The following is a 19,292-nucleotide window of genomic DNA, read 5'->3' as shown; positions in this document are numbered from 1 at the left end:
TCTGGAATCATTTTTCCACCGCTTTGCTTGTGAGTGGAACTAGAAAGGAAATGTTAGTAGGGCTACCCTCCACCATGCACTGTATGATGGGTTGCCAAGTACATTGAAAAAGTTTGTTGTTTAGTATTATATGTGCACATTAATAATATAGCAAATATTTGAAATTTATGCTGTTCTTACATGTAAATAAATAAATAAATAAATAAATAAATAAATAAAGTGTTACCTAATTTTCTAAGTGTTCTAATTTTCCTGTTTAAGGTGGGTATAGTGGGCAGAACTGGAGCAGGCAAGTCTTCACTGACATTAGCACTGTTCCGCATCATAGAACCAGCTGGTGGCTCGATTGAAATTGATAATGTTGATGTAACCAAGCTGGGATTACACGCTCTGCGGTCACGTCTCACTATCATCCCTCAAGATCCAGTTTTATTTTCTGGGACATTACGTCTCAATCTCGATCCTTTCAAGAAGCATTCAGATGAGGAGGTATGGCGTGCACTTGAACAGGCTCATTTGAAGGCTTTTGTGAAGGGTTGTGCTGCAGGCCTCAATCACGAGGTTACTGAAGGTGGTGAAAATCTCAGGTAAAATGGCAAATTGTTTTATAATTTTTCTTAAAACCTCCACACTGTAACTATAGTACTAATTGTGATAGTTTACACCATAAAAAATCTGCAGTAACAATAAGAAGCTGTGTTTCCTAGGAGTAGTCATGGAAGTTGTAATTACCACCAAGAAAAAGCTCAAGCTGCAACTGTGGAACTTCTCCACATAATCACCCTTCAGTGAGACATGTTCACCCCAATAATGGTGGTTTGCACATACTTGACAGATAGAAGTTTGCATTTAAGCTGTGCTGGAAACATTTCATTACGAAAATAACCTTGTAATCATTCTTGAAATGCCTACAATGCAATCATGTCTTCATCAATGGAAAGAGAGAGCAGACACAGCCTGCTATGTCAGGAAAATGTTGGAGTGATTGAAAATGTAGTAGCCCAAAGCAGCAGCATGTGTGTCTGTTCTGCGCATAATATACTGGGGATTGTTGTGGAACAAAAACACCACTTTTAGCAGCTTCGTGCAACACTTCATCCTCACAGCCCTGTGCAACAGTGTCAGGAGGTTCTGGAATATGCTCATGTGTCATTTAGCATATTATGAACATAATTAGTTAATGCTGCGTCCTGACTGACTCAAAAATCATTCAGCATCACTTTACCCCATGTGGTTGGGTCTTTGCCATTTTTGGCAGTGAATGCACTTGTTTACACTACTTGGTGTGATCCTTTCTCTTTAGTGACTTGCACAGCACTCGTTCGTCTGTGTTGGTTAGATGCCTAAGAAGTCAAATGGATTGGCCGGACACTGTTGCAACATTTCTGTTGCTGTTTTGGTTTGGTGTGCTATAGTAATGTGGCATGGAAATTTCAGTGTTTACCATGACTGCAAACATTTACCTACAAACAAACAAAAAATAAATTTTGTATCTGTATTGTTTTCAGGTGATAATGTAAAACCTGATGACTACTCCTCATATGCACACGATAATGTGAAAGAGGTTGCAAATTGTGTTGATCAGTCTACAAACATGATCCATTGAATAAATAATATTACTCAAAAATTGATCAGTTTAACATATTAGTCAATCCATGGATAGTTTGGTTGTGACCTGGAAAGCTTACTAACTTTTAATTCTGAATATATTGGTTTTTACTCAAAGATACACTTTTACACCATGATATTTGGTCATTCTTCTTTGTTAATTCATAACAAAGCTTCAGAACTTATTAACCTTTCATAGAGATTTCACTGTAAATAACAAATATTTTCCTGCAGTGAAATATGAGTTAATTAGTCAAATTTGTGGTTTCAGTGTTGGGCAACGCCAACTGGTTTGCTTGGCCAGAGCTCTACTGCGAAAGACAAAGGTGTTAATTCTTGATGAGGCTACGGCTGCTGTTGACCTTGAGACTGATGATTTGATACAGGTAAGAGATAGGCCATTAGTTCTAGACCCGTTGAGTTGCAGGCAGGCACAATGGACACAGCTAAACATTTAAGCTTTTGGACAAAAAGACCTTCATTTGGAAATGGAACTTGCATTAGAACTTTCTTGTTCAGAAGCTTAAACATTTAACAGTCTCATCATTATGTCTGTCTGCAACTTAATGCCTCCATTATGTGGTGACGAGTGATCTGTCATTTTCATAATATTATTGTTACACTGTGCTAGAGTTGAATAGAATGTCTATATGTATGATTTCAGGTGTGTGTGTGTGTGTGTGTGTGTGTGTGTGTGTGTGGTGGAGGCGCGGCGAAGTGGTAAAGACTCTGGCACCAAAAGAAGTTTGAATCCTCCTGACAATCAATATCTGTAAATCAGTTAGTTTAGATCCTGATGGAGGGAAGAAGGGCTCTCAATGTTTTTTCAATATAGACTGCTGTGTCTCAGTTGCATTGATTTATGTCACTTGCGTATGCCAAGAGAGATCTAATATTTCATATTCAAGCTCATCAAATGGCCGTTGGTCATTTCCAGCTTTGCCAAGGGGGACATGATCGTCTTGGACATAGGTTCACTACTGGGAACAGAATGTGCACATCTTTTAAATGTGTTCATGTGCTCACTTATGATTGAAAGTTGACTAAATAAACCAATACAGAACATACAGCGTTCTTCACAGATGCTTTTTTTTTTATTTAAAAAAAAAAAAAAAAAAAAAAAAAAAAAAAAAACCTTCGATTGTTCTCCAGTGGTAAAAGTGTCCTGTTTTAGGGAACAGTGTAAATGTAGACTAACTCAAAGCACAGTACATGTTTCTGTTAGTCGATAGTCAAAAGTTGTGTATTCCTTGAGCTCCCATTTTATCTTATCTTTTTGAGCATTCATGGAAGCATTAGGCTAAATGTTCATAAATTCAAATAAATATCTTACAGTATGAATTGTGCATGTATAAGACAGTCCACCAGATTAAGTTATGTACTAATTTTGCAGAACAACTCCTTGTCAGAGCATAATAAAACAAAATGCCAGTAGCCATCATATATAGTAACATTAAAACATCTGCAGGTGTTCCATCTTATTACATAAGTGAATGACCAAGGTCCTGCAGACCCTCAGCCACAAGGATGGACTTACAAAAATGTAATTAGAATGGTTGTGGTTTCATGGTCTTCCTATTGTTTACCTAGCTTATATTACTGTTTCCTGAAGCAGTGATCAGTAACTTCAAGGTTACAATATTAATTAGAATAGCAACATATTTGATAGCAGATTAGTTAATATGAAAATAAAGTGTCAGTTTGCGGGCTAAAACATTGAACACTGGCAGAATTAATCTTTCGAACAGGACGTGCTCAGAATGAAGGAATATTGTAGTACAGAATATAAAAACCTTTTGCAGTCACTGCTTAAATATTCTGAAATGGTAGTTTGAGTAGTTATAAAATACTTTTTTAATCATTTGTCATTCCTAAAAGGAATTAGAGGTTTTCATGTGTGTATCTGTGCACAGTGATGGTAACTAAGGTGAAAAACCTTTACTAATCTATTGCAGATGCATTATTGGTCACAAAGCTTTCAGCAAATATAGTTATTAGTGAGCTGTAATTCTATGAAAAAGTTTTGCAAGGTACAAGTGTACATTCTTGAAATTTCCCCAGTTTTAAGCAGCATATCCAACTTACCTGACTTTTTTTTCATATTATTTATTGGTGGACTTTGTGAAACACATATTTGTAATGAAGCTGTTAACTCAAGTCACTTGTAGTTGCAGCTAGTTTTATTTTTTTGTGCTACTTGTCACTCTCGCTTGAAACGTGAAAAAAATTATCAACTGAGGATATGCTTGTTGATTTACTGTGAGTATGTGTAGATTTTTAATTTTTCCCCTTTCTTTCTTCCAGCAAACAATACGCACAGAATTTGAACACTGCACAGTCCTGACAATCGCTCACAGGTTAAACACAATCATGGACTACAACAGGTAATAGCTTATATATGTCCTGGCATGTAAAAGATAGGATTTTATCTGTGAGGAACCATAAGAGTTGCATTTGTTTGGTCTACAGTGTTAACAGAATAAGAAAGTTGGCAGAAAATTTTATTTATTCTGTGTTAACTGATGAAATAGCAGAAACTGTGTCATAGGCGTCCTGTAATGAAGTGAAGTGGAACATCTGGAATAAGGGTGAGCTTCAATTGACACAGATTAAAAGATAAACAGTGAGCTTAATTTAAAGTTATTTGTTCATTGCCTTGTAACAAACTGCACCACCCAAAATGCAGCCCCACTACGAATGCTGTTCTTGAACATGGGATGAGGTGGGTGATGTTCATAACAAACTGTAAAACACCTTGACTACTGTTGAAGATTGACAACTGCTGCAAATTGGTGTGTTGAGAGAGTTCCCAAGAGTTGTGTACCTGTGATATCTGTACCAGGAGTACCTCAGGTACTATCTTCTCCTGTGTATTCTGTCTCCTCTGCAGAAAGTACAGAATGTGTCATTTCTTGTCCACTTGACTGCGAGTGGTGTGTCAATGATACGTCTCTGCGTCATGTACAGGGTGGACGGGGACAAGGGAGAACTTGGGGTGTTGTACTGATCCCCCTAACCTACAAGTTTGAGGTGCTGTCTTTCACTATAACTGAAACTGAGCCAGTGGGACTCAATTCACCTGTTGTGGGGAAACCCATTTTGTTCTGTGTCAGTAGGAGGCAAATGAAAAAGGGTAGGGGTCTACTAATTGTTGGCAGTTCATATGTATAGTGAATGATGGTAGCATGGGACAGGAAAGGACACCAGGTGTGCTTAGTGTCTACACCTGGGTGCCTCATTCAACTTGTTGAAGATGCTATTCTAGAAATTATCGAGGGAACAGAGTGCAACCAACTGCAGATTGTGGCGCATGTTCAAACAAATGATGCCTGTCATCTGGGCTGAAGAGGTTGTACTGGGGTTGTTCCAGTTACTGCCACAGAAGTTTGAGAAAACCAGCCTTGCGCAGGAAGTTTCCACGAAGCTCACAATCTGCAGCATTGGCCATAGAACTGATCATGGCCGTTTGGTTCTGAATCGAGTGGAAGGACTGAAGCAGAGACTTTGAAAGTTCTGTGACAAGCTAGGTTGCAACTTGCTGAACTTGTGCCATAGTGTTGAGAACTGTAGTTTTTCCCTAAATCGTTCAGGTGTGCACTAAAAGTCAAAGGCTGCTACTCAGGTAGCTGACTGTGTGGGGCGCACACAAAGTTTTTTATTTATTTATTTATTTATTTATTTATTAGGTGACTCTCCATCCAATCCAGATAATGATAACTGTAGGAAACCCAGAAATATGGGTGTAAGATAGAAAGAAATGCCTCCTACAGGTGAGAGTATTAAAATCTTAATGGTAAACTGCCAGAGTTCGAAGCACTTACGAAAAGCAGTGAAGCTCTCATAATAGTAGGTATAGAAAGGTGGTTGAAACCTGAAACTGATATCAATGAGATTTTTTGGAGAAATTTAAGTACGTGTCGAAAGGATAGGCAAATTGGAAATGGAGGAGCATTTGAGTCAGTACCACACCTATGCTGTCAAAAATACAATAGTGTGAAATCAATATAATAGAGGGAAACATCCTACTCCAAATCCCATGCCACTTTCCTTGACGTTGACTTCCACCTGTCCGATGGCCAGCTTCACATGTCCGTCCACATCAAACCCACAAACAAGCAACAGTACCTCCATTATGACAGCTGCCACCCATTCCACATCAAACGGTCCCTTCCCTACAGCCTAGGTCTTTGTGGCAAACGAATCTGCTCCAGTCCGGAATCCCTAAACCATTACACCAACAACCTGACAACAGCTTTTGCATCCCGCAACTACCCTCCCGACCTGGTACAGAAGCAAATAACCAGAGCCACTTCCTCATCCCCTCAAACCCAGAATCCCCCACAGAAGAACCACAAAAGTGCCCCACTTGTGACAGGATACTCTCCGGGACTGGACCAGACTCTGAATGTGGCTCTCCAGCAGGGATACGACTTCCTCAAATCCTGCCCTGAAATGAGATCCATCCTTCATGAAATCCTCCCCACTCCACCAAGAGTGTCTTTCCGCCGTCCACCTAACCTTCGTAACCTGTTAGTTCATCCCTATGAAATCCCCAAACCACCTTCCCTACCCTCTGGCTCCTACCCTTGTAACCGCCCCCGGTGTAAAACCTGTCCCATGCACCCTCCCACCACCACCTACTCCAGTCCTGTAACCTGGAAGGTATACATAATCAAAGGCAGAGCCACATGTGAAAACACCCACGTGATTTACCAACTGACCTGCCTACACTGTGATGCACTCTATGTGGGAATGACCAGCAACAAACTGTCCATTCGCATGAATGGACACAGGCAGACAGTGTTTGTTGGTAATGAGGATCACCCTGTGGCTAAACATGCCTTGGTGCACGGCCAGCACATCTTGGCACAGTGTTACACTGTCCGGGTTACGTGGATACTTCCCACCAACACCAACCTATCCGAACTCCGGAGATGGGAACTTGCTCTTCAATATATCCTCTCTTCCCGTTACCCACCAGGCCTCAATCTCCGCTAATTTCAAGTTGCCGCCACTCATACCTCACCTGTCATTCAACATCATCTTTGCCTCTGCACTTCCGGCTGACATCTCTGCCCAAACTCTTTGTCTTTAAATATGTCTGCTTGTGTCTGTATATGTGTGAGTGTGCGCGCGAGTGTATACCCGTCCTTTTTTCCCCCTAAGGTAAGTCTTTCTGCTCCCGGGATTGGAATGACTCCTTACCCTCTCCCTTAAAACCCACTTCCTTTCGTCTTTCCCTCTCCTTCCCTCTTTCCTGATGAGGCAACAGTTTGTTGCGAAAGCTTGAATTTTGTGTGTATGTATGTGTCTGTTGGTGTTTCTATCGACCTGCCAGCGCTTTCGTATGGTAAGTCACATCATCTTTGTTTTTAAATATACAATAGTGTGAAATTTACAAGTGGATTGAGTACTTCTTGGTAAGGTGGACACAGCATGTTATCTTGGACTGAGAATCATCAGAAGTAGAAGTAACTTCGGGTGTGTCCCAAGGAAGTGTGTTGGGACATTCACTGTTCATATTAGTGACCTTGCAGACAATATTAATAGTAAAATCAGGATTTTTCCAGATGATGCAGTTATCTATAATGAAGTACTGTCTGAAAGAAGCTGCATAAATATTCAGTTAGATCCTGATAAGATTTCGAAGTTGTGCAGAGATTGGCAGCTTGCTTTAAATATACAGAAATGTTGTGCACTTCACAAACAAATACCTGGGTGTAACACTTTGTAGGGACAAGAAATGAAATGGTCACATAGGTTCAGTTGTGGGTAAAGCATGTGGTAGATAAGTTTATTGGTAGAATACCACAGAACTACTATCAATCTACAAAGGAGATTGCTTACAAATGAGTCGTGTGACTTGTTCTAGGATATTGCTAAAGTGTGTGGGACCCGTGCAACATAGCAGTGGCAAGGGATGTTGAACATACACAGGGACTTGCAGCACAAATATGTCACAGGTTCATATAGTCCATGGGAGAGCATAACAGAGACACTGAGGGAACTGAACTGGAAGACTTTTGTAGATAGATGTAAACTATCCTGAGAAAGTCTATTGACAAAGTTTCAAGAACCAGCTTTAAATGGTTACTCTAGAAATTTATTACAACTGCCTACATATCATTCACATAGGGATCATGAAGATAAGATTAGAATAATCGCTGCATACAGAGAGGCAGTCGTTCATGCTTCCCGCACTCCATATGTGAATGGAACAAGAAGAAAACCTAACAACTGGTACAGTGGAACATACCCTCTGCCATGCACATCAAAGTGCTTAGAAGAGTTTAGATATAAGTGTAGATGTAAGTAACAAAATTTTCTGTTGGTTCTTACTATTAAATCACTACAAATTAGATACAATGAGAAAAGGTTTGTTGCTAGGTCTCTCAATGTTCGTTTGTATGGTATCATAAAAATGATATTTACAAGAAGTGGCAGCGGATACAAATATCAAAGATGAGTGACACCAATTTGTGATGGATGACCCATTGATTTCACTATCAAAGTGTTTTCCATTTGAGGGTAATAATGCTGTACTCTGTTGTTCATTTCCCTATTGACTAGTATTCTCACTCCTGCTCCTAGGAAGCTCCTGATTTCTACTATAACGTTATCCATCACATTCCCCTTCCTCCTGCTCCTAACCCTTTGCAAGTCACTCCTCCTCACACCCCCCCCCCCCTCTCTCTCTCTCTCTCTCTCTCTCTCTCTCTCTCTCTCTCTCTCTCAGCTGAAGCAGGAAATTTCTCAAGAAAAAGGTCACATGTATTAAATGATAAAAGAATAATATTATGTGCACATGTTGTCTGCTTGTTTTGAATGGAGATGACACATTGACACATTCTGTTGTATTGTAAAACTTGAATTGTGATTTTTAATGGCTGGATTTACTTTCTTTACAGAATTATTGTTTTAGACAAAGGAAAAGTTGTAGAATTTGATTCACCTCAGTCACTGTTAGAGAACAGGACATCCATCTTCTACAGCATGGCTAAAGATGCAGGCTTAGCATGAGTTCACTAAACAAGAATTATTGAGGAGAAGAAGAGAGAAATGTGCTCCTCCAATTCATAACGTGCATCATATCCAACTGCATCTTTCAAGAGAAGCATGGTTAGCAGCAAACCATGATGACTTCCAGAAGAAAGCATTTAAGCACACAAACATACTATGTTGACAGTATTGTTGTTTGTTTTTGTTCAGGATACAGAAAACAGTACAAAATCAGGAATCAGAGATGCTACTTGGTATCCATCATTTCTCTTCATAAGTGTAAATTATTATTTAATCTTATGCCGTACAGGATTTTTAACAGAAAAACTTATCACGATTGTCAAGAAACGAGCCCTTTTTCTCAGGCTCATCACAGCACATTATTTTTTTTTTAAAAATTTTCTTTAATCAGCTGCTCGATTCTCCACTTCAGCACATATTTTTGAGAGCAATGTTTCTAATATCAAAAGTTAATGTTTTTTACAATGATATCATTTCCATTGCGATTTAAACTTTTAACATCCTTTGTACAAGATGTCTTTGTTTTGATTTTCTTTTATATTTATGATTCGTTGATTCATTTACGAACACACCTCTTGTAACTGGTCCTCGTTATTTTAATGCCATCTCCTCTTTTGTCATTGATTTTTGTGATGTAAGCAAATATTTCTATTTTTTTATGGTTGCAGTGGCAATAGGAGGTGATGTCTAATTTACTTTCAGTACTTAAATTCGAGTGCGCATCCAAAGCAGTAAAATGGCACTGTACTTCATTGTTTTACACATTTGGACAGTTAATTGATTCATTCCATAGTTCATTGTAGTGAGCAATTACAACATTGGAAAGTGTAATTGCTCATTTCCATAATGAAGTGAAACAAAAATGTGAAAGCTTGTTGCTGTATGACTGTGCTGCTGTGCCAGATAAGATTCATAATCATCTCCCGTTTTTTATTGTAGTACTTATTACAATTGTACTTATTTATTTTGTGTTCATCAGTGTTAGTTTTGCCAGACACACATTACATCACAGGACATTTGTGTAAATGTACATGAATTATTATTATTACTATTATTATTCCTGTCAGGCAGTCATAGTGAACATATATTTGTGATGTATGTTGTGTGCTTGAAAAGTAAAACTGTATTCTTTGGTGTGTCAGAAGGAAACAAGTGCCTGCTGCATGTGATACAGTGTGTTTGTGACAAGATTTTGCCATGAAATTGTGATAGACCATGTACTTCATAAACTGCCTTAAAGGAATGCCAGTAAATTGTGATATCTGAAAGCTGTGTATGTAACTGTTTTTATACAATTCATTCTCGTTTTAGAAAATATTTTCTCTGAATTGTCTACGTATATTACACCCATTTGATACTTCTGTTTCAAATAAAAAAAATGAATTCTTGAATAAAGATTTATTTCTTTTAAAATGTTTAATCTGTGAAGAACAGTTACTAACGGGTTTCACAACTGCCTGTAGTTGTGAATTATGTGAATCAAGTAAATTAAATACAGAAAATCTGAATTAATTCCAAGAAAAAATGGTTAGGTTAGTTCCTGCCTTGCAGAGATTTCAGAAAAGCCATAAAAACAAACATAATTCTCAAGGAAGAAGAGCTTTATCTGTTCACAATCGCGACTTCTTGCCTCTTTGGGAACAATGAAGTTGTGGTCGAAAATTAGGAAATAAGGTCAAAGTTAAGAGGGACCCAGTAGATAGCTGCAGTACAGACGGACTAAAAAGGGCATGGGATTCATGGTCTAACAATCATTGTTAAATACTCACTAACTGGATAGATTTAAAACTGAAACAATAAAATGGAACAGTGCAGTAAAAGAACTTGAGAAAGAAGGAATAACACACTTGAAATATCGGAGAGAAAAAAATTTTAAGCAGGAAATTCATGACAAGATAGTTGACGTGGTAGAAAAACCCCCCGCCCCCCCCCCCCCCCCCCCAACCCCCATCCCCGCCCCAAGAAGGCAGAAAGAAGTTGGTCTGAAACATGGAAAAAAAAACCATCCTGAGAGAGTGAAAGTTATACATCACGTGGTGCAATAAGGCCCATGTGCTGGTGGTGGAAGTGGAGGAGAAATATAATATAGAATTTGATAAGCACCCAGTTAATGCTACATTCACAGTGCTGATTTAACATGTTGACTGTGGCATGTTAGTCAACATACCGTATACACTCGAATAATCCGCGCACCCCGATTTTGAGGAAGAGGAAAAAAAATAATTTTTTGTTTTATTTACAAAAAAATTGTTCCAATGATACTGTGTGTTCAAAAGTATGTATAATAACTACTGATTTGAAGCAACGCTGCTGTACAGGTTGATACCGCATTAAAACTCAACCAATTCAGCGGCGTGCAGCCGGCGGGCAGGCAGCCAGTGGCATGCGGCTGACTGGCTGGCCCATTAGACAGGTGGGCAGCCGGGGAACATCATCACTGCCAGCCGGGACTCTATGCATACCTACAATAGCAAGAAACGAAATGCAAATTATCGTGTTTAAGAATTTGTTAATACAGTATGTGCAATAAAATATTTTAGTCAATACCAGTAAGTTTCCTCTCTTACCACTCTATTCATCACTTTCATCGTCATCACTAGCGGGAGAATCATTGTCCTCACCATCTTCCTGTAGAGCATCGTCTTCTGTTCCATCCAGTGAATTTGTGATTCCACATTTTTTGAAGGATTTTTCCACCAGTGGTTGTGGAATGGGGTCCCATGCACTTTTCACCCATTCACAAATCTCTGACAAATCCGGCCGTTAGATTTTTTCCACTAGGTGTGAACTTACGGTTTTCATCACCCATCCATTGCGTATATCACTGTTTAAGTGCAGCTTTGAATGGCCGATTTATACACACATTTAGTGGTAGTAGGATGGATGTTAGGCCTCCAGGTATAATGACCAAGTCAGTTTTCCCTTTTTGTAATTTGTCTCGCACTTCCTTAGTTGTATGTCTGCGGAAGCTGTCCAGGACCAACATGTTGCGTAAATTCAGTAACGCACGAGGACAACATTGCCAAACTTGGCACTGTCCATCCACCCTTTCAGATTTGCCCTCGCTAATGCCGATATGCCTTTTACTGATATTTTTGGAATAGTTTTCCTTTTAAATATCACGTAAGGTGGTAGCTTTCATACATTGCCAGTTACACACATCATCACTGTACATCTTTGTTTCTCACTGCCGCCAGTTTGTATCATGATGCTGGATCCTCCTTTCCTGCTCACTGTGTTGTCGAGTGGCATCTCAAAATAGACTGGCGTTTGATCCACATTACCAATTTGCGATAATATATAGGACTGTTTACGGCGCAGATTTATCACATAACAATGAAAATTCACTAGTTTTTTCCTCGTAATCGCCTGGAAGCTGCTGAGCGATAGTAGTTTTCCTTTGGAATCCTAAACCATATCGGTTGAAAAATCTTGATTGCCAGGCTAGCTTTGAAACTGGTAATGCCTAGTTCTTCGGCTAAAGACAGTGCTTTAAGTTGGCACATTTCACTCTGCACCGCGCATCCGTATTGTTGCTTCTCATCTATATAATCGCTTTTCTCGAGGTCCAGATGCTTCGCTGTTTGGCCGCAAAATGCCCGGCGATTACTATTAGTTTCTTGAAGCTATGTTTTATTTTTTCGCCAGTCGCAAATACAACTCACTCACATCGTACTTTCTTCCTGCTGCACGGTTTCCAATATTCTCAGCTTCTTCAATAATTTTTCACTTTTTCTTTAGCAGTGTACGAGCGATAACGAGAACTTGTAGCCATAATTAACAAGTTTGAAGACGTTAATACTTCACTCCTAACGTGCTACTGATGTGTCACAGACTGATGCCGCAACAATGCAATAGTATAATGGGATGTATTGTTGGAGGTGGAGCAGTACCAACAATGTTTTGAATAATCTGCGCACCCCAGTTTTTCGTACTAACATTTGGGGAAAAACATGCGTGGATTATTTGACTATATACAGTATGTAGCATGTGAAACAATTATTCATGCATTAATATTCTGTTCGTGAAACTTTTTTCATTTTTAGTAGTACATACACAAGACACCAATTGTACACCATTAGTTACTTGGTGAGTGTTTTTGTAGTGGGTTGAAGTAAAATTGAAACCAGTGACATGAACCAGCTCGGGCAGAACAGGTAGTACCAAATTATATGTACAAAAGCAAATTTAATTATCTTCTGGGCTTTATACAGTGTGTTCGGAGTGGAGTGGGTATGTAACATTTTGGATAGGAACTGATGTTTGGAAGTGCACTGTTTCCATTCTACAATGGTTTCAATTCAGATGTTCAAACTATCCACTTGGGACTTCAATGCCCACCACCCGCTTTGGGGATCTCCACATCCTTGTCCGCGTGGCTCACTATTGCTAGACATCTTCCACCAAGCGGATCTAGTTTGCCTCAACACTGGGGACCCTACATTTTTGTCTGCCTCCACGACAAATTTCTCTCATTTGGACCTTTCGGTCGGTACTGTTCCGCTAGCTCGGCGCTTCGAATGGTTCGCCCTTGATGGTACACACTCGAGTGACCACTTTCCATGTGTCCTTAGTCTGCAGCCTCAACTGCCATATATGCGCCCGCGACGCTGGAAGTTTGCCCAAGCCGATTGGACACTTTTTTCGTCTCTAGCGACATTCGATGACCGACACTTTCCTAGCGTCGACAATGAGGTCACACATATTAGACGTTATTCTTACAGCTGCGGAACTTTCAATACCACGCACCTCCGAATTGCCCCAGCGCCCCCCCAGTTCCTTGGTGGAATGAGCCATGCCTTGACGCAATACGTGAGCGGCGATGTGCTCTTCGCGTTTCCGGCCACCATCCTACTTTGGACAACTGTATCCGCTATAAGCAGTTCCGTGCGCGATGCCGTCGCGTCATCCGCGATAGCAAGAAGGCAAGCTGGAAATTCTATACTAGTTCATTTAACACCTTCGCTCCCTCCTCGGAAGTTTGGAGTCGGATTCGACGGTTATCTGGCACGCCTAGTTTCTCCCCGGTCTCTGGGCTCACTGTCGCGCATGATACGTTAGTGGACCCCGTCACAATTTCTAACTAATTGGGTCAACACTTTGCTGAGATTTCGAGCTCTTCAAATTACCCGCCAGCATTTCTCCCGAAGAAACGTGCAGCGGAATTGCGACCTCTTGCTTTCTCCTATCAAAATTGCGAAAGCTACAATACTGTTTTCTTCATACGGGAACTCCCAACATGCACTCTCTTCTTCTCGCTCCTCCGCCCCAGGACCAGATGGTATCCACATCCAAATGTTGCTGCATTTATCAACCCATTGTCTGCGTTACCTCCTTTGCCTTTATAATCGAATTTGAACCAACAGTACTTTTCCCAGATGATGGCGGGAAGCTATCGTTGTTCCTGTTCCGAAACCTGGAAGGGACAAACATCTCCTCTCTAGTTATCGCCCCATTTCTCTCATGAGTAGTGTATGTAAGGTTTTGGAGCGTATGGTGGATTGCCGTTTAGCTTGGTGGCTGGAGTCCCGCAGTCTTCCAACACCTGCCCAATGCGGTTTCCGAAAGCATCGTTCTGCAGTTGACCATCTTGTTGCTCTCTCCACTTATATTATGAACAATTTTCTCCAGAAACGGCAAACAGTAGCAATATTTTTTGATCTGGAGAGAGCGTACGATACCTGTTGGAGGACAGGCATCCTCCGCACACTGTTCTCTTGGGGCTTTCGCGGTCGGTTGCCCCTTTTTCTTCGCGAATTTATGGCAGAGCGCACATTGAAAGTGCGGGTGAACACTACTCTCTCCCGTACTTTCTCCCAAGAAAGCAGGGTACCCCAGGGCTCCATGCTGAGTGTTGTACTGTTCGCCATTGCCATAAATCCAATTATAGACTGTCTCCTTCCCGATGTCTCAGGCTCCCTCTTTGTGGACAATTTTGCGATCTTCTACAGCTCTCAACGGACCAGCCTTCTCGAATGATGTCTTCAAGGATGTCTCGATGGCCTCCACTCTTGGAGCATCGAAACCGGCTTCCGCTTTTCTCCCAGTAAGACCGTTTGTGTTAATTTTTGGCGTCGTAAGGAGTTTCTTCCACCCTCCTTACATCTAGGACCTGTCAACCTTCCATTTTCAGACATCACTAAATTCTTGGGTCTTATGTTTGACAGTAAACTGTGCTGGTCCTCCCATGTTTCCTATCTTTCGGCTCGCTGTCTGCGATCCCTCAACACCCTCCGTGTCCTGAATGGTACCTCCTGGGGAGCGGACCGAGTGGTCCTTCTCCACCTCTATCGCGCCTTAGTGCGCTTGAAATTAGACTATGGAAGCATAGTTTACTCCTCTGCTTGGCCGTCTATTCTTCGGTGTCTCGACTCTATCCACCACCGTGGATTACGTTAAGTGTCTGGAGCTTTTTACACCAGCCCTGTGGAAAGCCTTTATGCAGAGACTGCTGAACCTCCGCTGTCCAATCGGCGAGCAGTCCTTCTGAGTCGTTATGCTAGCCATCTGTCTTCCATGCCTGCTAATCCGGCCCATGACATATTTTTCAATGCCTCCTTGGATGTAGGGTATGCAGGCCGCTCCTCCTCCCTACTACCACCGGGAGTCCGCTTCTGTCAACTGCTCCATTCTCTTTCCTTCCGCTTTCCTAAAACCTTCTTGACAACTTGGGGTACAGTACCGCCTTGGCTCCGTCCCCAGATTTGCCTGCTCCGTGACCTTTGTCAATTTCCCAAGGATGGTACCCCTTCACTTGTTTATCGTCGGGCATTTGCTCCCCTATGTGCACAAATGAAGGAAACCACATTTATTTACACTGATGGCTCGAAAACATCGTTAGGTGTAGGGAGTGCCTATATTGTAGGCGACATCCCAAATCGATTTCGGCTTCCCGACCAGTGTTCGGTTTATACTGCGGACCTTTACGCTGTTCTCCAGGCTGTCCAATACATCCGCCGCCATCAGTGGATACAGTATGTTACCTGTTCAGATTCTCTCAGCTCTCTCCTCAGTCTCAAAGCTCTCTACCCTGTCCACCCTCTGGTCCACCAGATTCAGGACTGCCTGTGCTTGCTCCACTTGGAGGGCATCTCGGTGGTGTTCCTCTGGCCCCCAGGACACCTTGGTATCTGTGGAAATGAGGCGGCCGATATAGCAGCCAAGGCTGCAATCTCTCTTCTTTGGCCAGCTATTCGATCAATTCCCTTCGCCGATCTAAGGAATGTTTTATGTCGCCGTGTTGTTCTTTTATGGCACGCACATTGGTCGACACTTCCCCATAATAAATTGCGGGACATGAAAGCTCTTCCCTGTGCTTGGACCTCTTCCTCCCGAACACGTCATCGGGAGGAGGTAATTTTAACTAGACTCTGGATAGGGCACTGTCTTTTTGCCATCGACATCTTTTAAGTGGCAATCCTCCCCCACTCTGTCCCCACTGCTCTCAGCTGTGGACGATAAGACACCTTTTAATTGAATGCCCCTATTTTACTCCGTTACGCGCCCGTCTACAGCTGTTGCCTGATATATTGTCCATTTTAGCAGATGACATGCGCTCGGCCGATCGCGTTCTCGTGTTTATTAGTGCCAGTGAAATGACGTCAGTCGTTTGAAGCTCTTTTTGGGGACAACCAACCCCTTTCTGTAGTGGATTTTTAAGCTTTCCTTCTGGTTTCAGTTTCTCCAATTTTTTGAGTTTCGTTCTCATTGCTGCTGGTTTCCATTTTCGTTTTTTACTGTTTCCTAAGTCACAGACCGGGTGCTAATGACCATAGCAGTTTTGCTTGAGGAATTGAATTAGGTGCAATGTGGTACACTCTTTGACATAAAACTCGACCGGCGGCCGGCCGCTTCAGAGGCTAAGTCCGCGCCGATTGCGACATGGGACAATAAAACTGGCCAACTCGCTAACTCTCTAAGTCCGGTTATCTGCACAATCTGGCAACACTGCAGACTGCGGCACTTCCTGGAGGAAAACTTGCCCCATGATAGAGAAACGCTAGGCTGATTACGCCTGTGGTCTAGCGGTAGCGTGCGTTGTTTCTGTTCGTAAAGTCAGTGGATCGAGAGCAGCTGGCATAAAATATTTTTATAGCCTCTTCTGTCTGAATGCTGAAGACGTGAATGTAATGGTAGCGCAGATTCAATCTACTTCGCTTTCTGACACACCGATATCAAAATTTTATCCAGTAACGATTTTGCGGCAGATTTCCTGCAGACTGTCCTCCTCTGGACACCATATGCGGCAAAGCTCCGGGATCCATTTGCTGGCTACCGGCAGCGGCCATGGCGACAGCAGCGGCGCTGCACTCCCCCGTTCTTTATCGAAAGCGCCTGCTCCCGCTCATCGCTTTTGATGATTTAAAACGCTTTATTATTAAATGTTGCTCCACAGAAAATTTCTACGATTTCCATTCACACTCAAAAGCAACGGAGACAGACGCCCTGATTAGTGGGCGGGTATTATACACTCCTGGAAATGGAAAAAAGAACACATTGACACCGGTGTGTCAGACCCACCATACTTGCTCCGGACACTGCGAGAGGGCTGTACAAGCAATGATCACACGCACGGCACAGTGGACACACCAGGAACCGTGGCCAGCAAGATCTCCGGATCTGTCCCCCATTGAGCATGTTTGGGACTGGATGAAGCGTCGTCTCACGCGGTCTGCACGTCCAGCACCAACGCTGGTCCAACTGAGGCGCCAGGTGGAAATGGCATGGCAAGCCGTTCCACAGGACTACATCCAGCATCTCTACGATCGTCTCCATGGGAGAATAGCAGCCTGCATTGCTACGAAAGGTGGATATACACTGTACTAGTGCCGACATTGTGCATGCTCTGTTGCCTGTGTCTATGTGCCTGTGGTTCTGTCAGTGTGATCATGTGATGTATCTGACCCCAGGAATGTGTCAATAAAGTTTCCCCTTCCTGGGACAATGAATTCACGGTGTTCTTATTTCAATTTCCAGGAGTGTATTACATTAATCGGCAAGAACTGAGTATGGCCCGAAATTAATTTTATAGACTGGGACGAAATTAAACCACCTCGCTACATTCGATGAATTTATAAATGCTTCATACCTCGTTTCTTTTCCTTTCAAACTCAATTATTTGTGCAACTTTTGGTCAATGTTCGGATGTTTTCGTCAAGCTGGGGTGAGCGTCTGTGGTGTAAAGTGTATTACAGTTCTTGTTTCATTCCTTATGGTAACTCTATGCGATAAACTGTGTGAATACCTTGCAATGCATTCTCTGTAGCAGCGCAGGAACACTGCACATTTGGAGTTCCATGTATGGGTTCATGAAGTATTTAATGTTGATCGGAAGTGATAGTTAAGGTCATCAGATTTAGACCAGAAAAATTTGTCGTTTTGGAGGTTTCAGTGAACGGAAAGGAATCGCTAACGCCGGTGTTAGGAAACGTCTACAGTTAAATGCTATTGCAAAAATTTAGAAGAGGGGAACTATATTAATCAACATGTGCACTTCATAAACAACCTTCTGACATGTTAGACCTATATGACGAACAAAACTCAAATTTATATCGTTGACAGTCGCTTTGAATCTTTTCAGGATCTATTTTACAGTGAAGCACCTTGGCATTAGCAAAGCAGACATCCATGATATTAACTTAATTTACTAAGTCGAATCGGACGAAGATTGATGTTTAAAGGCATTCTTCAGATTTCGTATAAAGAATTTTTACTAGCCGTTTGCAACTCCATTAATTAAAATGGAAAATAAAAGGTTGTAGTCAGCGGCTTCCACCGAGATTGGAACTGCTATGTCATACAGTACGACCACCGCAACGCACAAGGGAACCTCTTTTTTTTTTAATTTTGCTTTTTTCTTTTACTTTTTTTGACGATTACCCCTTTTTTTCTCTCTTATTTTAAAGCCCCTTAGGAAAATGGCAATAAAAAAAGAAACTAAGTGCCACCGCCACTTTTCAACCTATAACAAAAAAAAAAAAAATCTGGTTCACTTCAGGCGTTGGCCCCTGACTAAACCTACCCAAAGAGCTGCCTATATACCAGGGGAAATATGGGAATTCAAGGTTAGGGCTATCATTACAAACAAAACAATATCTTCCTTTTCCTGAATTTTATTTTGATTTTGATTTTTGTTTTGTTTATTTTTGTTGTGTAATTGATCAGACGCCTTCTGCGCCCCGCTGGTAATATGTTGAGTCACGTCTTCTCGAAATTGGTGTGTTCCGTTCAGTAGTTCAGAAATGTTCATTGGTTCAAACTGGAAACCTCCTTCACTCTTGGCTTACCACATTCCAGCTGCGAGGCGGGTCGTGGGAAGCAGTCCCAAGGAAGTTCGAGAAAAATTGTATTTTGGGTGGCGGACAACGACATAATGACGGTCGTTGAGGTATGTCCAAAAATCGAGTACATAGTCTACAGTTTGTCCAACTAGGTAGTGAATGGCATGTCCGCGAATCCAATTCACAGCATTGGTCTTTGTCCGAGGAAAATAGTCACGTCCCGGAACTAATAATGAAAGGGGAGTATTCCGATTCAGAATGTCCCGCGTTAGAAAAGCCACTATATGACGAATAACCTCTGAGCTAACGACACACTGGCGACCACAGACGGACTATAGTCACTGCGATGTTGCCTGAGCCTCAAAACGCAACCTTAAAACACAC

At 41.7% G+C, this 19,292-nt stretch overlaps 1 protein-coding gene across 1 annotated transcript in view; it reads left to right on the top strand.

The window, feature by feature from the left end:
* LOC124619877 (multidrug resistance-associated protein 1) overlaps positions 1-10,023 on the top strand; it is a gene marked incomplete in the record, with an annotated part of 365,477 nt that extends 355,454 nt beyond the window's left edge. The window contains 4 exon segments of the mRNA XM_047146501.1: positions 262-587; positions 1,880-1,994; positions 3,913-3,992; positions 8,517-10,023. Coding sequence (XP_047002457.1) covers positions 262-587; positions 1,880-1,994; positions 3,913-3,992; positions 8,517-8,628 — 633 coding nt within the window.
* Between the last annotated feature and the right edge of the window lie 9,269 nt (positions 10,024-19,292).

The sequence above is a fragment of the Schistocerca americana genome, chromosome 6 (assembly GCF_021461395.2).
Source record: "Schistocerca americana isolate TAMUIC-IGC-003095 chromosome 6, iqSchAmer2.1, whole genome shotgun sequence".
NCBI lineage: Eukaryota > Metazoa > Arthropoda > Insecta > Orthoptera > Acrididae > Schistocerca > Schistocerca americana.
This window is presented reverse-complemented; position numbering and strand designations above follow the sequence as displayed.